The sequence below is a fragment of the Carcharhinus amblyrhynchos genome, chromosome 22 (assembly GCF_965287045.1).
Source record: "Carcharhinus amblyrhynchos chromosome 22, sCarAmb.v2.hapA, whole genome shotgun sequence".
In the NCBI taxonomy this organism is placed as follows: domain Eukaryota; kingdom Metazoa; phylum Chordata; class Chondrichthyes; order Carcharhiniformes; family Carcharhinidae; genus Carcharhinus; species Carcharhinus amblyrhynchos.
This window is the reverse complement of record NC_137345.1, coordinates 10380764-10400497: the sequence shown is the minus strand read 5'-3', so window position 1 is coordinate 10400497 and position 19734 is coordinate 10380764. Positions and strand designations below refer to the sequence as shown.

At 46.4% G+C, this 19734-nt stretch overlaps 1 protein-coding gene across 1 annotated transcript in view; it reads right to left on the bottom strand.

Moving 5' to 3' along the window:
• The window catches only part of LOC145357150 (titin-like), a 182327-nt gene that overhangs the window by 143172 nt on the left and 19421 nt on the right, over positions 1–19734 (bottom strand). The window contains exons 2-4 of the mRNA XM_080210307.1: positions 5541–5861; positions 2135–2458; positions 1256–1564 (exon numbers count right to left, since the gene is read on the bottom strand). Of these exons, the coding sequence (XP_080066433.1) occupies positions 1256–1564; positions 2135–2458; positions 5541–5861 (954 nt within the window). The remainder of the gene's footprint in view (positions 1–1255; positions 1565–2134; positions 2459–5540; positions 5862–19734) is intronic.

Here is a 19734-nt window from a genome sequence, read left to right as displayed (position 1 = left end):
AACTTGGACAGGTTCAAGGATGAGAGTGGTGTGGAGGGATATGGTCCAAGTGCAGGTCAGTGGGACTAGGCAAAAAAATGGTTCGACACAGACAAGAAGGGCCAAAAGACCTGTTTCTGAGCTGTAATTTTCTATGGTTCTAAAGTTCTCTGGTTCTATGTTGCCAGTATTTCTACAGCTCAACCAGGGTTTGAGGAGGAAGGGAGAGTGTTAGAAAGAGAGGGAGAGAGAGAGAGAGAGAGAGAGATGGGAGTTTGGCCAATTACAGATAGTACCTACTGATTGCTGTCTGGCACAACAGATATTTATGATAGCAAATTAGTTAGAGACAAGCATTAAAGTGTGACCTGAGATAGACTATGGACATTTGTTGAGATGACAGAGACTTAACTATCTTTATAAAAATCTAATCTTGACCTGACTTCTCTGATATCGAGCAATCCGCCCCCGCTGTCAGGGAATTTGGTGTTCAGCCAAATCTCCATACACAGCAGCGGGACTGGATAATTCTAGCTACGGACGAGTTTGATGAATTCCGGCCATTGTTTGCATTTGTATTTAACATTGAACAGTAAGTACCATTTAACATTTAAATGTGAGTAATATTTAAAGCCTAGGGCGGGGTTTTATGGCCTCGAATGAGCGAGACTGGAAAATCCCACCCAAGATCAACAGACATTTCCGTTGTCTGCCCCACACCCGCTCCAATACCACAGCTGGCAAGGCAGTAAAATTCCGATGTAAGTATCATCCAAAGGACATCTGCTGGGAGATAGAAGCTATCAGCTGGCAGCAACTGAAATAGTTAATTGGGGAAACTGGCTTGAACTGCTCTTTTTGTACTGAGTCCCTTTGTTTTTGAACTCAGCGCTGGAGTCTGACTTCAACAGAGTGTGGAGGTTTAATAAGCTGAAGGAATTTACTGCAGGAGAAGAGTTGAACTGTTAGTGAGTCTCTGTTGAGTATCTGGGAAGTGGTCAAGGTCTATTGTTCAGGCATCGGGAGCATGGATGGAGTCCTTGCCAACTTGTTAACCAGAAGAATGTGGTCCAAGTTGCAATAAATCTAACCCCATCTCTCTGGATCATTACTCTGAGCCTCTGAATTACAATTCCTCCAACATAAACATTGTTCTAACTGCCCTCTAGCTGCCAGACTCTCCGATCATCTGAGCTGTCAATGTCTCCTCCCAGATAAAGCACCGATCAGACGTTTCAGTTGAGAGTAATGAAGATAATCACTGAGAACAATTTACCGTCAGATATTTGTAGCTTTACAGGAAATATTGAAAGGAGGCCGGACTTATCAATACCACAGCTGTACCATCCTGCATCTCCTGGGCGAAGATCCTCCATCGTAACAACAAATAATCCTTGTGTCTTGTTATCTGTGATCGACATTCTCCCTCTCCGTCCATCTAGATCGTCTGATTTTACTAAAATAGAGCACTGACAACTCCAATATTTCACATGTGACTGGGACCATTTGTCATAGTGACAATGGATTGTGATCGCTCTTCCCAAAACTCCTGTTACATTATTTTTTGCCCACAATGCACTCGGAGCTGAAAAGACAACAGGTCAAAAATTGAACTGAAAATAACTGTTTAAGACAAACAGATATATTCCAATAGGATTTACCACTGTGTTCCGAGAAATCTCTGCAACACATCTTCGAATGCAGTTGAATGCTTCCTTGTCTAAGATGTTAAAACATGAACATAATGGCTGAAATTTTTCAGAAAAAGGCAAATTGTCAGGTTTGATCTGAAATCCGTTGACTATTCCAAAGAATGTCTGAGGAATTCTCCCAGTCCTGAGGAAAGATTTTCTCTCAAACAGCAATTGTTAGACATCAGATTGTCTGCTCATGATCACATTACTCTTTGAGGGAGCTCATTGCATATAACTTGTCACTGAGCTTCCTACACCACAACAATGGCCCTGAATCAGTTCCAGCATTGACCAGAATGGAATTTAAAACTGTCCCGAAGTTGTGAAAAGTGAAAAATAAATGCAATTCTATTTTTATTCCAATTGCTTAGACTGACTGATGGAATTTAACCAGTGAGCAATTCAGACAAATATTAACTTAAAAATTCATTGTAGTTTTTGAAGCTTGAGGTGATATTTACCAATGTTGCTGATTTGTGTTAAATAACTGCAATCATTCTCTGAAATGTGGATCACTGACACTGTAACCATTTCACTGGATTTGTGTCCCTGGTTATTTGAGGCTGTGCAGTAATATTGATGATGTTGCTGTGTGAAGGATTGACAATGTAGATCCAGTTTATTGGTGTCAGAGATCTTTGAATCTTCAGACGGGGTCTTTTCATACCATGTGTACTGAATGGGAAGTGATCCCTGGACAGACTCACAGGAGACGGACACTGAGCCCCCAGAACATGAGGCATTTGGTGGTGATAGAAATCTAAGTTCAGGAACAGACACGGTTTCTGTGGGGAAGAAACAAGCATTCAGAAACTGAGTGAACATCTAAAAATCAAACACTCTGTGAATTTCAGCTCATCAACCTCTCATTCAGGGTCGGTCATGTTGCAATCTCGTCAACACATTCAGCTCTCCATATCTCTCCATCCTCCAAGCAGCCTGAACTACAATGTCGACTATTATATCAGAACATAGCAGCTCTCCAGATCAGACCTTGAACCAGGAGACAAAAATTTAAATTAATTGATGAATGTATTAGAGGAGATTTGGGACAATGGGTTATATCACTCGGGGGATGTCAAGAGTCTGGAACTCACTGCCTGGAAGAGTGGTAGAGGGTGGGAGAGGCGGATAACCTGATCACATCAAACAAAATGGATTAAACTTGAGATGCTGTAACCTACGGGTCTCTGGATCAAGAACTGGATGGTGGGATTAGATTGGATTGCTTGTTCAGTCAACCCATTGTGGCACAGTGGCACAGTGATTAGCACTGCAGCCTCACAGCGCCAGGGACCCGGATTCAATTCCAGCATTGGCTGTGTGGTCAGTGTGGAGTTTGCACGTTCTCCCTGCGTCTGTGTGGTTTTCCTCTGGGTGCTTCAGTTTCCTCCCACAACCAAAGATATGCACATAGCCATGGGGAGGTGATGGCCTTATGGTTTTATCACGAGAATACCAATCTAGAAACTCAGCTAATGTTCTGGGGACCCGGGTTCGAATCCCTCCACGGCAGGTGGTGGAACTTGATTTCAATAAAGAAAATCTGGAATTAAGAATCTACCGATGACCATGAAACCATCGTTGGTTGTTGGAAAAACCCATCTGGTTCACTCATGTTTGTTAGGGAATGAAATCTACCATCCTTTCCTGGTCTGGCCTACATGTGACTCCAGAACCACAGCAATGTGGTTAACTCTTAACTGTCCTCTGAAATTGCCTCGCAAACTCTCAGATGGGCAATAAATATCACCCAGCCAGCGATGCCCATGATGCCCAAGTTCCCAAGTAAATGAAAAAAATATACTGGCACCCCCCACCAGACACGGGGCAGTGCCAATGTGGGTGATGCTGGTGGGAGTGTGTGGGGGGGTGGCATTCTGGGGGTTGGGGGCCTATGAGGGGGCTCAATAATTGTTGTGAGTGCAGTGGCCCACTCATCACTACGCTGCCAGACTCTCCAGTGGAATTTGGACCCGCTGCCCACATTTCTGAATCACTCTGAGTTGGGAATTCGTTCTGGAAAGTACGCCCAAAAAAAGGGTAGAACATTTTCCCATTTTCTCGCCCATTGGGCACTGAGTTTTGTTTTGGGAGAATCCCAGTCCTTATGGTGCTAAATGAGCCTCTTCAGACACTGGAATTCCAACACATCAAGGAAGCTGATCAGGAAACGTGTACTCCCTGTGTTGTGGGATTGCCCGTCAGCGAGCTGCTTGTCTCTGTTCATTCCTTTGTCTTGTGGAGCTCAGGGTCTGTGTGGAGGAGGCAGTTGCTGCTATTGATGCTATTGGTCACCTGGGTCCTCATCTGAGGCCCAAAATAAAACAGTCTGAGAACCACCCATGCTGATCTGATAGAAACAATCGCCAAAATATCACCCAGAAATACACATTCCCACCACTGTTGTGAAAGTCAACACCCTGTAAATACTGATATTAAACCTTTCACACAATCCAGTTAGCAATAAGCAGTGAGGTTCCAATGCTTCGTGGCATCTTTCCCAGTCACTTCTTCAGCCTCCCCCATTGCCTCTGTCTTCTGCCCTTGCTCAGTAACCCGAGCAGGCACAGGTAGATTCCACTATTTGCACTCACTGAGCGATTAATAGACTGAAATTGATAACCCGTCTCTCACTGGGGGGATTTGATCACATACTGATTGGCATGTTTAAAGTTTCCATGGAGATTTTTATGATCATTTGGAACATTTGGAATATTGCCTCCAAGGACGTGGAGGCTTTGGAGAGATTGCAGAAAAGATTTACCAGGATGTTGCCTGGTATGGAGGGTATTGGCAATGAGGAGAACTTGAGTGGGCTGGGATTGTTCCCCCTGGAAATACAGAAGCTGAGAGACCACCTGATAGAAGTTTATAAAATAATGAGGGGTATAGATAGGGTGAACAGTTGGAAGCTTTCTCCCAAGGCAAAAATGACAGTTACAAGGGGGCACAAGTTCAAGATATGGCGGGAAAGGTTCAGTTGAAATGTGGGGGGGATCTTTTTCACACACAGGGTGGTGGGGTCCTGGAAAGTAGTCCCAAGTGAGATGGTTGAGGTCTACACGTTACCCACATTGAAAACTTATCTTGACAGATATATGAACAAACAGGGAATAGAGGGATATAAGCAGTTGGCCTGGATCAGTAAACATGATCGGCACAGGCTTGGAGGGTCGAAGGGTCTTTTCATGTGCTGTACTGTTCTTTGTTTTTTTATTCTTTAATCGCTTTCGGAGCTTTCACCATTATATTATTTAATTGTTAAATTTGTCAATTTGTTAACTTTTAATCTGTCAGCTTCACCCTGAGTTTTCACTGGTTTATTTGAAAGAAGCACAAACTGACACATTGCGGATACATACGGATGTTGGGAGTTTGACTGGCTTCCCAACATATTGTCAATTTCTGTGTATTTAACCCCTCTGTGCTCCCCCACCCACCCCCACAGCCCCACCATTCAGTGCTAAACCAACAAGGTACAATTACTACCAACTGGCTGCTCACTTCACTTTGTTAATGTCTGACTATTAGATTGATCCGGACTGTAAAAATCTGACAGTGTGATATTTAATACATTTCAGAGACTGAAAACATATTCTGAGCATCGCGGGTAATTTCTTTCACAATATCCCATAGTTAAAGGAATTGTTAGCCTGATAATGTTTGAAGTTTTTGATCAGAATGTTGGACAGGCCACAAATTGAGTTTGTGTCACAAGAGTCGGATTTCCAGATCTCTGCCCTCTAGCTGTCAGACTCTGCATTGCTGCAGAGCCTCGGGATATCGGAGCTGTCAATGTTTCCTTGTGAATAAAACATGGATCAGACATTTCAGTAATAAAGAAAATCATTGAGAATAATGTACCGTGAGATATTTGCAGCTTCACAGTAAACTTTGGATCGATGCCAGATGTATCAATTCCGCAGCGATATGTTCCTGCATCTCCGGAGTGAAGATTCTCCATCATAACAGCAAATATTCTTTGTGTCTTGTTATCTGTGATCGACATTCTCCCTCGCCGTCCATCTGGATCATCCGTCCTCACTAAATATGAGCACTGGTCAGTCCAACCCTCACACCAATATTTCACGTTTTGTTTGTATTTTTCATTATAATGGCAATTTATTGTGATCGCTCTTCCCACAATTCCTGTGACTCTCTCTTCTGCCCACAATGCACCTGAAACTGAGGAGACAACATTTCAGCAATTGACCAAGTAAATAACTGCTTAATGCAGAGAGAAATATTTTAATAAGATTTACCACTGTGTACAGAGGAAACTCTCCAATATCTGTATTCATCATTCTCTTTCTAGTTTGTGCTGAATGAAAACATGAATATAGAGCCGTGCTGTCAGTGCCAAAGTACTTCACTGCCAATGATTTCTTGTTAATGTACAGTGGCCATTGTTATTGTGTCACCTTGTCACTCAAGCTTTGCACTGGCGCCTCTGAATGGGTGGATTGCAGGGTCAGGTCCCACTCCAGAGACTGGAGTATAAAATCTACAGGAACATTCCAGTGTAATACTGAGGGACAAGATGGCTCAGATTTTCCTCCCCCAGTCATGTTCACAGAGCTCGGTGATGACTTTCAGGTGAAAGGTTAATCTGACACCCAGGTCTGGAGGGTCCCTGTCATGGAGAAAATCCTGGGAATGGCTGGAATTTCAAAGCCTGAGATTGGGAGTGGGACTGGAATTGGGCTGGCATTCACACATACGTGATTTGTGGAGGTGGATTGTCATTAAATTCATCATCTGCCTCGACTGAAGTGGGATTTTGTATAATCAGGAGTGTGGAATCTGGAATGTGCAGATTAGAATAGTTAAGAGAAGGTTTGAACTTGGTGGATTCTTATGGACAGCCAGGGTACACCTTCTGGAGAGGGAAGTTAGTCTTCGGGAGGGGAAAGTTACTCTTTGAGACAAAATCTGGTGAGTGGTCAGGGCCGGAGTGATGATTTGGTTGTTTAAATTATTTTATTAACCATGGCGCTGGGGCACAGAAACAGGCCTTGTGTCCAGCTCGCCTCTGAGCATATATGAACCACCCTACCAGCGCTGGGCATTCTTCAACACAGGATCACAGTCTCAGAATAAAGTGACAGACATGAAGGATGTGATGAGGAGATTTTTATTCACTCACGGTGTTGCGAATCTTTGGAATTCTCCGTCCCAAAGAGCTTTAGATGTTCAATCTTGAAGGATATTAAACACAGAGATTTATACAATTTTTTGGCACCAGCATAATCGAGGGATATGGGGATAGTGCGGGAAATAAGAATTGAGAATGGAGATCAGTCAGGATGTTGCTGAATGATGGAGCCGGCTCAAAGGGACAAATGGCCAACTCCTGCTCCGATTTCTAATGTTCATCTTGAGGAGGAGAGGTGGCAGAATGAATCAAAAATTCCATTGCAGACAGCATAATAACATCAGTTTAATATGGGGCTGGTGTGAAAATTTAGATTTACTTTGTGAAATGTCAAGGAATGAAAATAAAATGATTACATCTTGGAAGGTCACATTAGACCAACCACGGACAAGTGATTGGATGGCACGGTGGTGAAGTGGTGATCACTGCTACCTCACTGCACCAAGGACCTGGGATCAATATTGGCCTCGGCTGACTGTCTGTGTGGAGTTTGCATGTCTTCCTTGTGTCTGCATGGGCTTCCTCCGGATGCTCCGCTTTCCCCCCACACTCCAAGATGTGTGTCTGTGGTTGATTGCCCATGCTTACTTGCCCCTTAGAATAACGGAGATCACCAGGGTAAATTGGCCCTTGGTGTCCCAAGATGTACAGGTTAAGAAAATTAATGTGGTAAATACGTGGGGTTACAGAGGTAGGATCTGGTTAGCACGCTCTGTCAGAGAGCTGGTGCAAACCCGATGGGCCAAATGGCCTACTTGTACACTGTAGGGATTCTATGAAACAAAGTCACCAACAAAGCATCATAAAACTACATTTTATCAGGTCTAATGATGTCAGCAGAAACAATTGCAAACTTGAGGCCTGTCCTCCTTGAGTGGTTGTTAACTCTGCCGTTTTCAGAGTCAATTCAATGAGCAATAATCTGCAATGGATCACAGGCACCTCTCAATATGAGGGAGAGACAATTGTTTAGATATAATGTTGGGGGGGCGGGGTGGGGGCACCACTCCACAGGAATGGGGAAAGGTGAGGAGGCAGATTTCCATAAACTACCACAGCCGGTCTGAGGATTGAACCCCTGCCATTGGAATCATTCTGCATTGCACTCCAACAAACTGACTGAATCAAACCCTCCAGTCTCCAGGATATAGTGAGCATGAAACTACATTAACAAGTTAACTTTTACTGGACTAAAATGTGTCACTTCTGCATTTTAGTTATATTAATCACACAGCTTTTTAGCAAAAATGAATAGGTTAATTTACATTCATTATCAATGATGCCATTTACTATTTGCTGGATAAATATTTCTGTGGCACAATACTATCAATAAAACAGCGACAAATATCACAAAAATGTCTTTAATTTATTTTTGCTGAATTTTTGTTGCTTTACATGTCTCCAAGTGTTTAAATATTTCTGCGGGATAAACCATGCGCGAGAATTAATCTAACACTCATCATCTCAGGGTTCAGTTTGTCCCTTACTCACCAGGCAGAGAAAAGATGAAAAGAATCAGAATCCACATTGTTATCTTGGCAATGTTTCAATCAGTATTGATCGTCCGTTATCCAGCTCTTTGTTGCGATGTTGAAAGGTGGATCCAATAAACTCTGATACGGAATTGAAATAAGATTGAAGAAAGCAGCAAGCCAGGCCTCAGGAAATTCCACCCTTCAGAAAGCTCCAGAACAGAGGTCCCAGCTGGCCATTGCTATCACTGGGTGTGCCAGCTCGAAAGATCCCTTTTAGCTGCTGATCTCCTTGTTCCAGCAGGCACAGCTCTACATCTGACCCTTTGGTGACCTGTGGACAGTTACTGTCCGGCTTTGACAATGTCACTCAATGTGGTTATTGACATCATGGGAGGAGTGATTCTCCCTGACACTTCCTGCACTATTGCTAAAAACAGAAAGGCCCAGAATTTGCTGAAAATACCACAGTGTGTAAACTGGCCAATGAACTGAGACAATGAAGAGATGTCAAACTAATTACAAGTTACCGGCTGCTTGTTTTGTCTCCTCCATTAGCTTTGAGAGAATGGTGGATCTTTCTAAAAAGATCATAGAACCCTACAGTGCAGAAAGAGGCCCTTCAGCCCATTGAGTCTGCACCAAACACAATCCTACCCAGGTCCGACTCCCATATCCCAACATATTATACTCACTAATCCCCTCTAACCGACGCATCCCTGGACAATAAGGGGCAATTTCTTAGCATGGCCAATCAACCTAACCCGCACATCTTTGGACTGTGGGAGGAAAGCAGAGTACCTGCAGCAAACCCACACAGACACGAGGAGAATGTGCAAACTCCACACAGACAGTGACCCAAGCCGGGAATCAAAGCCAGGACCCTGGAGCTGTGAAGCAGCAATGCAATGCTAACCACTTGCTATCGTGCCACCCTGACTTGAACGGAATTGTGACATTTGCCAATTAATTATTCGCGAAACAGGCCACAGGATGTTCAGTCTCGGAACATCAGTCTCCCTGGCCCAGAATGTGAACAATTATAAACTCTGGGGTTTCACTCTCTCCTGGATTGAATTATTGACCCGGATTTTCCAATGAGAGGAACGGCGAAGGCTAACAAACATTCACTGTTATTATGGAGTAAATGAGTCGGTAAAGAGGGTGCGCGTGCAATTAAATTCAGAAACGTACAAGTTGTGGCCCTAATTCCCCAGTTTCCCCAGAGATTGTGTCAATACCTAACTGATAGATGCAGCATGGAAACTGATATAAAGACATGGGTCTGAGTTTCACATTCCACACCACCCTGCCAGCGCGCCCCCCACACCCCCCATCCCCCAGCAGGTGTTCAGGTGGGGAGAGTGAGTAAAATTGCAGAGACAGGATTATTTCTGGGCTCCTGCCCACTCTGATCTCTCAGTGATTTTACACTGAGGCTGGCAAGGCCATGGCTGTTCCTGGACTTGGCCTCTGTGAGCAGTTCTTCTCCAGCCCACTACAGCACTGTTACAGCAGGGACAGGAGACCTGCTGGCCAATCAAGGGGTTGGCAGCTCTTCAGTCACAGCAGCGCCACCAGGAGCTGTGGTCGCTGCAGGGACTGCAGTCAGTCTCGGAGCGAGCTAACGATGAAGATCCAAGCAGGAGCTGAATGGGGTGGATTCGCCAGGGTCAGTCAGTGCTAGCACCAGAGAGATGGTGGGTACAATTGACAGGGGAAGGAGGGTCATAAATCAGGGGTGGTCCCTCCCACTTGTGAAAATTGAGAATTTGGGAGTGAGCTTGACTATTGTTCAGTGAGCCAACTCCAGCACAATGAGCTGAATCAACTCCTTCTATTCTGTTTCCAGAGGGAAGGCGGGGTGTGTGATTCTCCCATCGTGACCATTTTCCGGTGGATCGTGCTGGGAGATGCGTGTTGTCGGCATTTTTCAGGGATTTGTCCAAGTGCCGGGAACACACCCTGGCAGTGCCAAACTGTGCCCCTGCAATTGCACAAGCATCAAAGTGCCCATACCCAGGGTCACTTTGACACAGCCCACAAGGCATTGGGCAGTGCCAATGGAGCGGGGCTTATTGTGGGCGGAGTTATGGGCTATCGGTCGGGGGGTGGGGGGTCCATCTGCCACTCTGCATGGCAATCAATCTGGGCTGGAGGGAGGGAGGCCAGCAATCGGGGCAGGATGGGTGGGTCTTCCAGGAGTGGGGCGCCTGCCTCCCTCCCGGGGGGGGGGTCTGACTCCGGGGAGGGGTCAGCAGAAGGGGAGGTTCTGCCGGGGGTGAGGGGTGTCGGGGGATCACCTCTACTGGGGGGAATGTGCTGGATATCGGGGCGCTCCAGGGTTGGGAGGTGTCAGGGCTGGCCCGGGAATTGTCGTGGGTGCCAGGTGCTGGAGGGGCAAAACTGCCAGGGTCCCGGGCAGGCCAGCCATTGGGCTGGACAGCGAATGGGGAGACTGACAGATCAGGACCACTGCACACGCTCAATGTCCCAGAGCTGTCAGACTCCGGAGCAAATAGGCCCCGCCCCCAGGTATTTAATAAGATTCCCAATTCTGACCTCAGCATTGCAGAGTGCAGAGATTTAAGTGAGAAATTACACTGGATAAACAGTCGTGATCTAGAAGTTTTCCCACCAATTCAGCGCTTTTAGGAGAATTGTCCCTTGGATTTCTGATACTCACTCCCTGATGTCTCTCTGTCTCTGGGATAACTTGTCCACACCATGGTGTAACTGATATGATCCCTGGTCATTCCTTCTTCACCCTAATTATCTGATGTTCAAGAAATGTAGCAACCCCCATGCTGTTTGCCTGTAACAAATGCTGTGTCAATTCCTTCATTTGAAGCAATTTTTTAAAGCGGCATCTTGGTCTTTTGGTTAAGATGCAAATTAGATCAAGCCTTGGAGGAGGAGCTATACCTAATCCAATCAGCTTGGATCATGTGGATCAAGCCCAAGACAGGAGGTGAGAGCCCTGTCTTGTCAGCTTGGATCGGGAATGTCCCAACTTGTTGGGACTCTGAATTGGGCTTGATTGGATTGGATTGGATTGGAATCAAGTCTTAAAAAAAATTCTGTATCAATGCTGATCCTCTCGCTGCTGCAAACACAGCTCTGTATTTGGTATCTAACATTCACAGGATTTCTATCTCACACCATCCTGGGGACAGTAACACATTTCTCTTGCAGTTTCAAACCATGAACATTGCAAGTTGCAGCAAACATGAACCTACATTTATTTCCAATGTCAATCTCTCTCTTTGACTTTCTCATCAACCATCAAAAAATTTGGGAAGTTAATGGAATATTGCTGTAAATTGGTGCTTATTTAGGATGGAGCCGTCACTCATAGAATTCTACACTCAGTAAAAAATGATCAAACATTGGAACCAATTGGAAAATTCAGAACTCTGAGTAGAATCTGTTACACGTGGGTAAGAACTTCAGTCTGAGCAAATCTAAAGTTAGAACTCTCATTGACCACAGCCTTGGGTGGAGAAACATGTTCAGTTTTTATTACTAACTCATTGGTGGAATCAACAACAACAGCAATAACTTGCTCTTTGTAAAGTACCTTTCACTCAATAAAACCTCCTCCGGCATTTTACAGTAACGTCATCAGAAAAGTGTTGTTGCTGAGGCAAAGATTAGGGTGTTCCGGGGGAAAAGGTCGGAGGGTGTGGAGTGTGGGAGTGTGGGAGTGTGGGAGTGTGGAGTGTGGAGTGTGGAGTGTGGGTGTGTGGAGTGTGGGTGTGTGGAGTGTGGAGTGTGGGAGTGTGGAGTGTGGGAGTGTGGAGTGTGGGAGTGTGGAGTGTGGAGTGTGGGAGTGTGGAGTGTGGGTGTGTGGAGTGTGGAGTGTGGAGTGTGGGTGTGTGGAGTGTGGGTGTGTGGAGTGTGGAGTGTGGAGTGTGGGAGTGTGGAGTGTGGAGTGTGGGAGTGTGGAGTGTGGGAGTGTGGAGTGTGGAGTGTGGGAGTGTGGAGTGTGGGTGTGTGGAGTGTGGAGTGTGGAGTGTGGAGTGTGGGAGTGTGGAGTGTGGAGTGTGGAGTGTGGAGTGTGGAGGACTGCACCATGTGCTGACTGAGGCCTAACCAGAACAAGCAGCTGGTGCTCCAGCCCGGGGTGCTGAGGTTCAGACATGGACTGCAAGAAATCTGCTGTCACTGGACACCCATCTGGTGCTGATTTGCCGTCTGTCCCTACCCCGGGACACGGACCAGCAACACCTGCCTGGAACGGATGCTGCAGTTGCACAGAGCAATGGATCAAGGGTGTGCATTGCCCACGGCTGCACACCCACCTGTATAATCTGTGTCAACATTTGTCATGATGGGAATTTCACACAACCTAATCGGCACCATGGATTGTGTGGTGTTGTCAGCTCCCACAATTGGAGATAGCGGCCCAAGTGAGGGATTGGGGTGATGCTGGGTCGATGCAGCCAATGACATTAATCTGTCATTCTTTACTCTTTCCAAACCCCACTGTGCAGATGGACCTTGAACTGAGCGATTTGGATCTGGCCGTTATGGTGGTGGATGAAGAGGAGGAGGAGGCAGCTCAGGAGGTGGAGAGTGTGGGGAGAACACTGCAGGAGCAGCCAATCCCAGTCCCTCAGGAAGGAGGGCAGGGGGCTGCCGCTGAGGGCCAGGAGGTGGGTGAGCAGTCTCCCAAACGGGTGCACAGAAGGCGGAGGGTGCAGAGGGCAAGGAGGTGCAGGCCCCGGAATTCATTTGAGGCCCTCTCGGAGGTGATGTGTCATCACCAGCTGCAGCTCTCCAAGAGCACGGAGTGGCACCTATGTGAGGTGCCCACATACCTGGCACCTCAGGGAAGGGGCAGCCACCCGCTCCCTGTGGAAGTTAAGGTGACGGCTGCCCTGAACCTTTTTACATCTGGGTCATTTCAGGCACCCAGCAGCGACCTCAGTGCTGAAGTAATCAGGGCCTAGTTTTAAGGCTGATTAAATTGGATATTCTAAATTAAAGAATTGGGCAAATTACAATCAAACAGTCAAACCTCAGGCAGACCAGACTTGACTGAGGTCAAATATACAAATACACAGAAACATGTCTGGGCCTGGCCCATCAATCACCCATCAATGATCATCGCACTGAGACCCAGCAGGAGATCATCGCATCCCATTGAGACATACCGGCCTATTGTTAGAAACCCAGATCGGGCCAGACTTTCTGTCACTGAGAGTTCCTGCAGTTACCTTATCTGGCAACAAGTTCCATGGAAGCAACAGCACGGAGGTGGACACCTGGGGGCGGGCCCGAGTGTCCTGTCAGGGGAGGGGATCCCACTGGGTATTGGGACCTCCCTCCCGAGGCCTCATTGGCTGTAAGCCAGAGAAGTATCTGGAAAGGTGGAGAGGGAGGGGGATAAAGGAACGCTTCCCAGACACAGCAGCAGCGAAGACTCAACGAGGGAGGTGACCTTAACCATCTGGAAGTTTTGGCTAAGATCAAGTGTAGTTTTGGCATCTTGCACTTGTTTGAAGTCATGAGGTTACACTGAGGCTTCATTTGCAACAATTTTTAAAGTGGCATCTCAGCCTTTTGGCTAAGATGCAAATGAGAACAAGCTGTGGAGAAGGTGCAACGCCTGCTCCAATCAGCTTGGATCATGTAGATCAAGCCCAGGACAGGAAGTGGGATGTCTGTCTTGTCAGCTTGGATCAGGAATGTCTCACTTGTTGGGACTCTGAATTGGATTTGATTTGATTGAATTGGAACAAAAACCTCCTGTTTTATGTGGGTAATTTACGGGTTAATATTATTATTGTTAATAACGTTATTGAATCTTTACTTGTGTTTGTCTTCTGTCCATCTTGCAAACAAGGGCACCGGGGTAAAACTTTTGAATAAGTAAACTGGTGGAGAGTTGGGGAAGGTAGTCAAGGAGGCAAACGGTATGCTTGCTTTCATAGGCCAGGGAATTGAGTTTAAAAATTGGCAAGTCATGTTGCAGCTTTATAGAACGTATAGGGCCCATTTTACCATTGTGTGTTAAAGTCGGGTGTGAGGCCATTAACACGATCTGCGCCAGTGTCAGTGCAGATGACCACTTTACTCAGACCCGGGAATGGCCGCGATCCGATTCGTGCCCGAAACGGGCACAACGGCGATTTAAATACATTTGCATGGATTTCAATTGAATTAATGAACTACCCGCCCAACTTTATCAGCATTTCCCCCTTTATCGCCAATCCGAATCGCACCAAAATGGACATGCTGAATTAAAGTCTGAATCGGGCGGTCCAGCTGCTGAAGAGGCGAGTTCCGAGCTTCCAGCGGTTCTCTGACTTAGATTGGTGGTGGGGAGGGGTGGGGTGGGGAGGGTTGGGGGGGTGAGGAGGGAGATGTGTTGGGGGGAGGAAGGAGGTGGGTCTGATCATTCTCGGAGGGCAGGGGGTAGTGAGGCCACATTGTTGTCTGGTTGAGGGGGAGGGCCGATCGTTGTCTGGTTGGAGGAGGGAAGTGGGTCTGATCATTCTTGGTGAAGGGGTGAGGAAGGAGGAGGAGGAGGTGGGTCAGATGTTCCTCAGGGTGTGGGGGAGTGAGGCCAGATCATTCTGGGGAAGGGGGAGGAAGGAGGTGGGTAAGATGTATCTTAGGAGGACTGGGGAGGCCCAATCATTCACTGGTGGAGGGGGTCCGCTGCCAACCTGCGGCCAATCGGTGGGGGTGGGGTGCAGGGTGTTGTGATTGGCCTGGGTAGTGGGGGGGTTGTGTGGATAAGGGGGACAGTGATGTGTGTGGGGGCCATTGCTCCCACTTTTCACTGCTTTCTCTGCTTTCAGCGGCCCGGGAACGATCTAACACAGGTGGACTTTTTCAACATATATAAATGTGTGTTGAGTATTTGTAGCTGAAGTGGTAAATACAGAATGAATTTGTTTAAGGGAAACCATAATCAATCTGCCTTCTGTTACTCACACAGGGGAAATTATCTGAAAGTAAAGTAAATTAAAGCTTATTTATTCGTCACAAGTAGGCTTACATTAACACTGCAATGAAGTTACTGTGATTTTCATGTTGGCATTAAGCTCGCAGAGCTGGTGATAATCATTGTTGCTGCGGCAAGGCCAACCCAGGCTGAAGGCCACACCAGAACAATGGTGGAGGAGGGGAGGAGGGGAGGAGGGGAGGAGGTGGGGGTGGTGGGGCGGGGAAGCAGCGGGGGGTGGAGGATAGTCAGGGTCAACATCCTGCCACTGGAGGGTCCAGTCACGGAAGTGGAGGAGATTGCTTCTCTTTATCGACAACTATGGGGTTCGAATCGGAGACCATGACTGCCCCCAGCCTCTCCAGTTTGGATGTGTGATGCCATATTGGATGGTGCAGGGAGACCCCTGGTAGAAGGTGAGGTGGGAGGCTACCCTATCAAATGCCTTTGAGAAACAGGGAGTTCCTGCACTCCCTTTAACACATCCAGAGATATTGGTTTTTCCTGGTGGAAGCAAGGGATAATTATTTTTAGTGGGTTTACGGGACATTTCCAAGAAAGTTTTGAAATGGACTCAATTGAGTTTAAGTTGGGGACGCAGTTTATTTTCACCTTTCTATTTTAGTACATCTTCCCCGAACGGCAGAGCACATTTTGGGTTCTAATGTTTCAGCAGATGTAATTTGTCTTTTGACCTGTCACATTGTTGTATCTGGTAGATGGCTGTTGTGAATGAAACACCAACACAGATATCCACAGGGACTTATGCAGACAGGGTTTGTAGAGTTGGGGAGTTTTGATTTAAACCTGCCAATATGTCTGATGATAGAACAAAACAAGAGATGATTGCTGAACATGCAACTGCATTTGTGACGCATAAGCGTGGCTGTGGTCGAATGAGAGCAGAACTAATCATAGAGGGCTCTGAGCCAAAACCTCAAAGGCAGTGTGGCTTCCCTTAAACAAGCTGAAGGGGAAAATACAAAAATAATCACGAGTCTGCTACAACAGGGAGCTTTATGACCTGTAGCTTCCACAAACAATTCATCAGTTTGGCCAGTTAGGAAACCGGAGGGTTCTTGGAGACTGAGTTCTTGGAGTTGATGACAGAGAGTGAAATAAATTAACTCCATTGACTTGAAAAACAGTCATCCCCAGACAACGATGAAACAGACTCCACAAAGCAAGATAAAAGCAAAATACTGCAGATGCTGGAATCTGAGACAAAAACAGGAAATTCTGGAAAAACTCAGCAGGTCGGACAGCATCTGTGGGGAGAGAATAGAGCCAATGTTTCGAGTCGAGATGACACTTCATCAGAGCTAAAAGAAAAGAGATTTATACTATTGGGGTGGGTTTGCCGGGGGGCTGGGGCTGTTGGGGACAGGGGGTGTGGAATTGGACAATGGACATGTAACTGAGGGTACAGAAGGCTGAGAAAGTGCTAAGAGCATGCATTCAGTGATCAGAATGCGAGAATGGCAGAACAGAGGCACAGATTGTTAAAGGACAGCCTGAGGAATGTGGCAGTTTCACTGAAAGGGGTGGGGGGGTGGACGGGGAAAGAAGGAGAGCTGGAATGGAGCAGTGGAAAAATAGAAGTGAAAAAGAAGGATGATAAAATGGATGAATAAGATGAAATGAAATAGAATAAAATAAATAGGAAAGGAGTGAAGGTGGAAGGGAGAGTTCATGCTCTGAAGTTGTTGAACTCAATGTTCTGTCCGGAAGGCTGTAAAGTGCCCAATCAGAAGGTGAGGTGCTGTTCCTCCAGTCTGCGTTGGGGTTTCGCTAGAACATTGCCAAAGGCCAAGGACGGACATGTGGGCAGGAGAGCAGGGCGGTGTGTTGAAGTGGCAAGCGACAGGAAGGTCAGGGTCCTACTTGCGGATGGACCAAAGGTGTTCAGCAAAGCAGTTCCCCAGTCTGCGTTTGGTCTCTCCAGTGCAGAGTAGACCACATTGAAAGCAGTGAATGTAATGGGCCAGATTGGAGGAGGTGCATGTGAAGCAATGTTTTACCTGAAAGGAGTGTTTAGGACCTGGGACAGTGAGCAGGGAGGAGGTAAAGGGGCAGGTATTGCATCTCATATGATTGCATGGCATGGTGCCGTGGGCAGTGGGTGAGATGTTGGGTCTGATGGAGGAGAGAACCAGTATGTCCCGGAGACAGTGATCCCCGCAGAATGCTGATGGCGTTGGGGATGATATGAGGGGAAGGCGTGTTGAGTAGTGGCATCATGCTGGAGTTGGTGGAAATGGTGGAAGATGATACATTGACTGTGGAGGCTCGTGGGGTGAAAAGTGAGGACAAGGGGGACTCTATCCTGGTTCTGGGAGGGATGGGAGGGGGTGAGAGCAGTATCCCAGGGGATGAGCTGGACACGGTTGAGAGCCCTGTCAACCACAGTGGATACAAAAACACGATTGAGGAAGAAGGAAGCGATATTGGCAGCGCTATTTTGGGAAGTGGCATCATCGGAACAGATGAGGCGAAGGTGAAGGAGCTGAGAGAATGGGATGGGCTCCTTCCAGGATGTGGGGTGTGAAGAGTTGTAATCAACACGGTCTCCTTGTTCCTTTGCCACATACTCAGTTGTTAGGACCAATCCAATCTGCAAAGCAGTTTGAACTTTAATGCTTCAGGGTCAAGATATTACAGCCAAATGGACTAAATTGCCCAGTTTCTAAGCTGACAATCTAAATTACAGCGGTGAGCCTCCTGAGTGTCAAATAGTGAAAACAAGTGATCCCAAGGAACCATTTCTGCCAAAACAAAAAAAGGAGGAGGATCCGTGAAGCCTGCTCGATCTGGTATATATCTGACATACCTGTGCAGAGGGCAGACACAAAATGGCCTTTGAATATCTTTGTTGCTGGATCCTCTGGTGTGGAGGAATGACAGGGTGTGGGATCTATGTTGAGGTTGATCGAGGAATAGCTCTTGTTGATTTAGCTGTAAAACTATCTAGTGGGATGAGTGCTCAAGCAGCTGAGTTGACTGTTGTGGTTTATGTGGTGAGTCACCCTGGTAAGCTCCCATACCGAGTTGATATATATATATTCTGACAGAATGTATGCCTGCAATAGAGGAACAGACGTCCTGCCGTTGTGGGAAGTGAGAGGTTTGGTTTCAACGGATAGGAAACCTCAACTGTCAGCACCTTTGCTAAAATATATTTTTCATATTGCCCAAGGACGGGAATATGGGAACATTGGGGCACATCACATAACCTCTCCCATTGGGAATTCTTGAGCAGATGAATTAGCAAAACACGGTGCTCAAAAAGGGAGAATCATGGCAGCCTCCAGTAGGAGAACAGATAGCTAAAGTAAAAAGTTTATCTATTTAATAGTGACAAGCAAGGCTTACATTAACACTGCAATGAAGTTACTGTGAAATTCCCTCAGTTGACACACTCCAGCGCCTGTTTGGGTCAATGCACCTCACCAGCACCTCTTTCAGAATGTGGGAGGAAACCAGGTCACTGGAGGAAACCCCACGCAGACACAGGGAGAACATACCAGCTCCACATAGACAGTGACACAAGCTGGGAATCGAACTCAGGTGCCTGGTACTGTGAGGCAGCAGTGCTAACTACTGTGCCACCGTACCACCCACGATAGATAGATGCTGTTACTGTTTGTCAGGTGAGTATGGAGGCTGGAATTCTCCCATCCCACCTGCCACTGGAATTTTAGCGGGCAGGTTGCGGACAATGTGAAACCCCATTGACAGACAGGCGGGAATTACCGGCCTTCAGACCCACACAGCCAGAGAATTCCGCCGGAAGATCTTAAACAGGTTCAGTGCAGTGATGATGATTCAGAACAGCTACAAGATGGAGCATGCCCTGCTTCTTATGACAAATGGAAAGATAAGTTTCAAAGACAGGATGGGTTTATTCTTAAGAATGGATTGTGTGTGGTACCAACCCAAGATTGTAATCAAATCATTTACCACTATCGTGATGTTCAGGGTCATCAGGGAGCTGAAACAACTGCTGATTGAATTAAAGGGATGCTGGTGGCTGAATGTGACTAAAGACGTAAAGCATTATGTAAATAATTATTGAGTATGTCTTCAAAATAACCTTCAAAGTAACAAAGTAAAGGGAAATTGGGGTATACAGGAGTAATTGAAGGGCCATAGACTAATTGCAGATAGATGATGTTGGTCCTTTACCACCATGTCAGGGAGGATACCAATGTATCCTGATAATAACTGACACTTCCAGTCAATGAGTTGAAGCATTCCCATCCTTAACAACACAGCTAAAGTGACAGTTAATATCCTGGTCCAGCAAGTGTTTCCCAGATGGGAACTCCCAAGTCGCACTGAATCAGATCAAAACATTTTTTTTTCCTATTTGATTTGATTTGATGTATTTTTGTCACATGTATTGGTATAGAGTGAAAAGTATTGGGTCTCTTGCGCGCTATACAGACAAAGCATACCATTTATAGAGAAGGA